This window comes from Eurypyga helias, unplaced genomic scaffold (assembly GCF_000690775.1).
Source record: "Eurypyga helias isolate BGI_N326 unplaced genomic scaffold, ASM69077v1 scaffold3323, whole genome shotgun sequence".
Classification (NCBI taxonomy): Eukaryota; Metazoa; Chordata; class Aves; order Eurypygiformes; family Eurypygidae; genus Eurypyga; species Eurypyga helias.
Genome location: NW_010242920.1, coordinates 1 through 555, shown reverse-complemented (window position 1 = coordinate 555; position 555 = coordinate 1). Strand labels below are relative to the sequence as shown.

Here is a 555-nt window from a genome sequence, read left to right as displayed (position 1 = left end):
TTTGGTGGAATGTCTTCCTCCTGCCGTAACCAAGAACTTCGGTCAAACTTTTCAATGCGAGGGGGCAGAGGAGGGTTTTCTGAGGTGGGGTCCGAGTTCTGCCTTGGCATCTCAGTGCGGTGAGAGGTCACCGTCAGAGCCTCCTGAAACCCAGCCAGTCCCTTTGCAGGCTGTTCATGCAGTGACTGAGACCCAGACAAGGAGCTTCCTTGGGATTTCACAGTGACCAGATGTGGAATCTAAGCACCAAGTCAAAACAGAACTATCAGTACAAAATGGAATAATACTACTACTACTAAAAAAAAAAAAGGAATCAAAAAATATTTAAAAATTTGATTTAAAAAAAAAAGTTGATTAGCACTTTGGATGCACTAAAAAACCCCCTCGGTTTGAGACCAGCACTGCCTCAGTTTCAGGAACTTCTGACTTACACCGCTCCGACGCAACATCTACTCAAAACCACGCTCGCACAGCCCAGCCTTTTAAAATCAGGCGGTGCCCAAGTCAGGGCCGTGCTTCCGTCCCGGGTGCGCACGGCAGGACGGCGCGTCCCGA

At 48.6% G+C, this 555-nt stretch overlaps 1 protein-coding gene across 1 annotated transcript in view; it reads right to left on the bottom strand.

Moving 5' to 3' along the window:
- Positions 1-239, bottom strand: part of LOC104507800 (TRAF2 and NCK-interacting protein kinase) — a gene marked incomplete at its 5' end in the record, with an annotated part of 30,290 nt that extends 30,051 nt beyond the window's left edge. The window contains one exon of the mRNA XM_010149205.1: positions 2-239. Within this exon, the coding sequence (XP_010147507.1) occupies positions 2-239 (238 nt within the window). The remainder of the gene's footprint in view (position 1) is intronic.
- Between the last annotated feature and the right edge of the window lie 316 nt (positions 240-555).